This window comes from Rhamphochromis longiceps, linkage group LG12, assembly GCF_057381845.1.
Source record: "Rhamphochromis longiceps isolate RC_006_pf linkage group LG12, R_longiceps_female_GT1.1, whole genome shotgun sequence".
NCBI classification, from domain to species: Eukaryota; Metazoa; Chordata; class Actinopteri; order Cichliformes; family Cichlidae; genus Rhamphochromis; species Rhamphochromis longiceps.
Window position 1 is genome coordinate 34,202,987 of NC_140568.1, and position 5,790 is coordinate 34,208,776.

At 39.9% G+C, this 5,790-nt stretch overlaps 1 protein-coding gene across 1 annotated transcript; it reads left to right on the forward strand.

Moving 5' to 3' along the window:
- The first annotated feature begins 964 nt into the window (after nt 1–964).
- dusp2 (dual specificity phosphatase 2) lies at nt 965–4,220 on the forward strand. Its single transcript, XM_085425963.1, has 4 exons — nt 965–1,944; nt 2,252–2,370; nt 2,515–2,734; nt 3,293–4,220. The coding sequence occupies exons 1-4, from the start codon at nt 1,557–1,559 to the stop codon at nt 3,508–3,510; spliced, it is 945 nt and encodes a 314-aa protein (XP_085282089.1). The 5' UTR covers nt 965–1,556; the 3' UTR covers nt 3,511–4,220.
- The last annotated feature ends 1,570 nt before the right edge of the window (nt 4,221–5,790 follow it).

Here is a 5,790-nt window from a genome sequence, read left to right on the forward strand (position 1 = left end):
CCCCAAGGATTGGGTCCCTAGACACAAACGGAGTAATATAGTGTACGCGCTTAAGTGCCAGAAGGATTGCCATGATTTATACATCAGGGAAACCTGATGTAAAATCTAAAACCAAAGTGCCTAATGGCAAGACCTAAAGTTGTTGTTTTTTTGCTGAGTTTCCTGTTATGTGTAGACATAATACGGGTCTACATATCCTTTGAGTCAGGTGCCTTTTGTGCTTGAATGATTCATAGGTGAATGTCAAGCCATTCAGGTATAAGGACATAAAAAAGAAGTGAAAAAAGCAGCCAATGTTCAAAGAAAAACTTTGAAAGGCCTCCAGAAAGTCTTCCGAACCAGCCCACTACACCACTTTAAAGCATTATTACATTATTACAAGAATTTGTTATTACATTGCTTCAAGAAATTCTAACTCCCTGGGAGCAAAGCAGTTTTATATAATGAGGGCAGACTTGAAACTTGTGGATAGTCCTGTATTTTCTGAGTAAAAGTTTCTCGTAACTGAAGTGCATCATGTCTTTTCCTTTGTGTCATTCCATCCACCGCCATTCACCTATTAAAAATTTATTGTGTGCTATTTTGTGATGAATATGGTTAGTGCTTATTCAGAGTTAATCCCACATGTTTCTCATTGCACACCACAGACGCAGCTAAAATAAATGCAGTTTGAGGAAACTACCTGACCTTTTAAAATGCAGTTGCGAATTTCTCATAAACATTTACTTCTTGTATCATACTTGAAATAAAACACACTGGACATCAGAAGTGGATAGGTCTGTGTTTAATAACCTACTTTTCCCAATGCCCCTTTGCAAAAAAAGAAATCCATGCACTGTAATCCATAACTACCACACGCCTGAATCATAATTAATTAATAAAATGTCTGTGCTTTTCGTGTCTGCAGTGCAGCAGAGATTTTAGTTATGCTTTTTTAAATACTCCACAGAGCAGCTTTAAATTTTCCAGCAGAATAAAAACATTGTCAGTGCTGACATTTTATGTTTGCAGCATGGACCTACAACAGAAAAACACGGTGGTGCGGGATTAATCTACGCCGAAAAAAAAACACTCAGCCTTCAGTCTTTCCGCTGAAGGCAGGCGTTTCGACCGGGTAGGGAGGGTTTTAGCTCTCAGTATAACGTCATTCGACATAAAAACACGGGATAACCCCAAACTCCGACCACGTGCGCGGTAGGAAAATGAGGCTTGACGTCAGTGTCCATATGAGGAGTGCCGGCCAGACCAAATATGGTCGTTCCGCCTCTGACGTTGTTCCTACTGTGGAAAATAGGCGGGGTGGCGCCGACCCCGCCTACCGCGCAGCCGTTATCAATGAACAAGTGAAACTATGAACCTAGAGCCGATTGTAACCGGCCTGCAGGAGAGTTCAACAAGAACTCACAATATTAAGTCTTTTACTTTGAAAAAAATTTTGCATCTAAAATTGATACTACTTATATATTATAATTTTAGGGATTTTCTTTTTACCTGTCTAAACTGACTATTTTGTACAATTTATTATTTTTAACTTAACTTTCAACTACTTTTCAACAATGAATCCAATCAACGAACCTTTGGAAATAACTGGCAACGAGTTGGTTCACATACTTAGGACTCCCCGGGAACAGTACACCTCTGCAGGGTGCGTGGTGCTGGACTGCAGACCGTTTCTCGACTTTTCCTTGGCGCACATCTGCGAGTCCCGAAACGTGAACTGGAACGCCATGCTGCGTCGTAGATCCAAGAGTTCAGTGGTGGCTCTGGAGTGGCTCATTCCGGACAAGACGCTCAGGACCCGGCTCCAGAGTGGGGAGTTCTCCCCAGTGGTGGTGGTGGATGAGAGAAGCAGCTCCATGGCCGAGTTGAAGGCGGAGAGCGTGTCCCAGATGCTGCTCACCGCCCTGCAAAACGAAGTTCACACGCAGATCTGCTTTCTGCAAGGTAAAAAGCATCACACGGTTTAAATCCATTTAAAAGCATATATATTTATTTTTAAATAGTTTAATAAAATTGTTGTTGACGTGTTTTTTAATGAATTACTAAGTCGTTAACGATCATCCATGCAATCATGATCGATTTGATCGAAAAGTGTTTCGATGCAACCAAAACGATAAAGGAACGTTTAAAAAAATTCTAAATAGAGTTCATGTTTATAACAGCATTGTTGTTATTTGGCACAGATCATACATTTAAAGAGGACGTGTTGAAAGCTTACTGCTAACCTCATACTAATGTGACCTCTGTTTAGGTGGATTTGGGGCATTTTCTGAGGCCTATCCGGAGCTTTGCTACACTTCAACCATCAATCACTGCGCAGTGGAGCCAGAGCCAAAAGTGACAGGCCGGAGGACACCCGCGTATGATCAGGTGAGCTAAAAGTTATTAATATTTAAAAACAGAATATTACAATTAAAACGTTTTTGATTGTTTGTTTTGTTTTTTGTGTGATGAAAAGCCACAGACAAGACGAGACGAAACAGTTTAGTGATTGTTTTTGTTGTCAAATTGCAGGATGGTCCCGTGGAGCTGCTACCTTTCTTGTTTTTGGGCAGTGCCATCCACTCATCCCGCAGAGAGACTCTGGCTGCAGCCGGCATCACAGCTGTGCTCAACGTGTCCTCCACCTGTCCCAACTTCTATGAAGGGGAGTTTCAGTACCTGCGACTCACTGTAGAGGACACACTGGCTGCAGACATCAGAGCCTGCTTTTCTGCCGCAATTGCATTCATTGGTGAGTATTTCCAAACTGTGTTAGTATGTAACCTCTGAAATGAGAGTCCAGTCCAGTGTTTGCTCACAGAAATGTCAGTCCAAACTCCAACAAAGATAGAAGGCCCACTTAGAAAATTAAATCCATGTTAAATAAGCCTCCCCTTTGTATTTTTTAATAAAAACCTATAAAATTTTAAGCACCTTAAACTCCATAATCCATTTTCAGTCCTACACTTGGGGACCAACAATGTAATCATTAATGATCTGGTTACAAAACAACTGGATTATGGAGCTTAAGCTTGATGAAAGAGTTTATTAACACCTGATAGTTTTTATGAGCTTGTTTTGACCAGCTTTCCTTCTACAGTTGAGTTCAGGGGAAGGTGGAATTTGATTTAAAGGAACTTCCATTATAGCAGTGACTAGTGACTGAACGCTCATTTCCGGGGTGACAGCTCGTTTAGCCCAACTTTCTGTGCTGTCTGTTCGTAAAACATTACCGCCGATGTGAAATGAAGCACGGTATGCTGATTGCTCTTCCTGTTTTTGTCTCTTTCTCTTCCGTTTCCACATATAGACTCGGTGAAGCAGAGCGGTGGAAGGGTGCTGGTGCACTGTCAGGCAGGTATATCCCGCTCAGCCACCATCTGTCTGGCCTACCTCATGCACACTCAACGTGTCCGGCTGGATGAGGCGTTCGACTTCGTCAAGCAGCGGCGTCACGTCATCTCGCCAAACCTGGCTTTCATGGGACAGCTGCTGCAGTTTGAGACTGATGTTCTGTGTCAGGGATAAAGGCACAAATCCATCTGTGAAATTTAACTGACTCTCCTGCCTCTTGGCATATTGCGCTGGACTCGCTGCACTACCAGGACTCAAACCACATGCATAAATGTGTTGTTGGTACTGTTGAAAAGTTCACTTTGTACATTCAGAGGAAAGCTAAATGTGTTGCTGGCATCACATGGTTGCAGTCATATTTTGAAAATGCTATATTTTAGCAATGTAAACCACAGTGTCATGGAAACATTATGAAAAACTGTGATTCTGAGCCAGCTAGCTGGAACAGCTATGAGGTAATTTCCCTGACGTTATACTTGAGTGGAGTTGTGCCTGCCTGTTTGGTTTGTGTGTGTGTGTGTGTGTGTGCACGTGCAGGTGTGTTATTTTGTGTGACTTCTGTGCCTGATTGATTGGAAGGGCTGACTTATTTTCATACACTTTTAACCACTGTGACATGATATGTCTTTTGTAAGGAAACACTGTGTTATCTTCTTATAGCAATAGTTCATTATTCTCACGTTTAGAAAGTTAGAAATGCACCTACCACAGCTGGTATCATTCTATATCCTGAGACAGATTGGTACACTCAAACTGGAAAAAGTTGTTTTTGTTTTTTTTAATTGTGTAAATATATTTTGTTATTTATTTCAGTATTTCTTATGACAGTGTTACTGACATCAATAATTCTTACTGCACTTTATACCTTTGGCTTCCTGCTGTTTTTCCACTGAAATAAAACATGCTGGAACATATGAAAACCGTGTGAGCGGAAAAAACTGTTTTACACACTACTGTCCACCACATCTCACTACTTGTACTACTTATACACACTAATCCAGTCATCGTTCACCGCACAGACAAAACAATGAGGCCATCGAGTCCCAGGTGCATTTCAGTGTTTTCAGAGCGCATTACAAATGCATAATTTCACACGCTGACCTTGCTGCTTTCGGCTGCTCTTGCTGAATCAGAAGGCATTAAAAAACATTGGGCTGCTGAGCGTTTTCATGGATTATCCTGTGGCAAGTGGGTTTTACAGTCTGAAGTCCCTTTTGACCTCAACAGCCAGCAATGGGAATTTCACATCCTCTCATTCAACTAACATGAATCGCTTTAGGCACATGACAGGAAGTCTGCTAAAAGAAATTACAGGTAAGAGGGAAAGTCATTAAAGTTATTTCTAATCAGGAAGTTTGGAAAGTCCAAAACACCTATTTGTGTTTATAGCATTTTAATCTGACTAAAACCAGTTTTAAACAGGTAAATAATATAAATTACTGGACTTTTTTCTTTATTTTCAAATTTCAGCTGTACTTTTATCAGTATTGTCAAGGCTCATGGTTGTTTCAACACAGTATTAAAAAACCAGTCAGCTCTATATTCAACTGGTTCAACTGAAATAACAAAGAACTATTACCAACACTTGCGAAAAGACCAGCTACCACTATCACCACTGCTTCATTTCCTGATGCTAATTAAGTCACCCACACTTCTGTTTTGGCCATAGCTAAAGTAGTCCACGTCCTCTCATGCGCAAATATCCATTACCCAACACGTAAGCAAGCGTAGCTGTTCTGCTTGACTTTTTTCTTCCATTAGCTACAGTTTTCCATGCAGAGGGCAAAGAAATGCCCAGTGGTTTTCAGGTTGGACTTGAAACTGAGCAATCACGTTAAATAAAGCCCCTAAAAAACTGCATTTAATCTGGTGTGAGTCCATTTAAATGTACTCATCAAAAGCACACAAATATGAGCTCAAACTAATTTTTTTATGTATGTTTTCATCATTTTTCTTAGTCTTCCATCAGATACATTTCTTAAAACTTTATTTCTTCTTTTTCCTGAGGGGGTTGGGGCTCAGATTTAATTTTAGAAAAAAAAATAAACATCCTTATTTTCTAATCTATTCAATGTTGATCTTTATATTTCAGGCCAAAATAAACACTTTGCACTCTTCTGAAACCATCAGAGGGTGATCTGTTTTTCCATCGGCTTCTTTGTAAATCACTTTAGATGAATGAGTTCATCAAAAACAGGAAAAAAGAAACAAAGACAAACAAATATTTGATTTTGGAGCAGATCAAAACTAAACAATCATTAGTAAGAAGTAACTAAGTACAAATTCTCATCACCAATTTGGAGGTTTTATTATATCTGTGCATTTTATTCTATTTATTTAATAGTGTGCTTTTTGCTCGACTACTACTGCTGTGGTCACCAGTTCAGATTTTACTTTTAAGAGACCTGTGTTTAAACTTGAAATTAGAACTCACTGTTAATGATTAAACCAGTG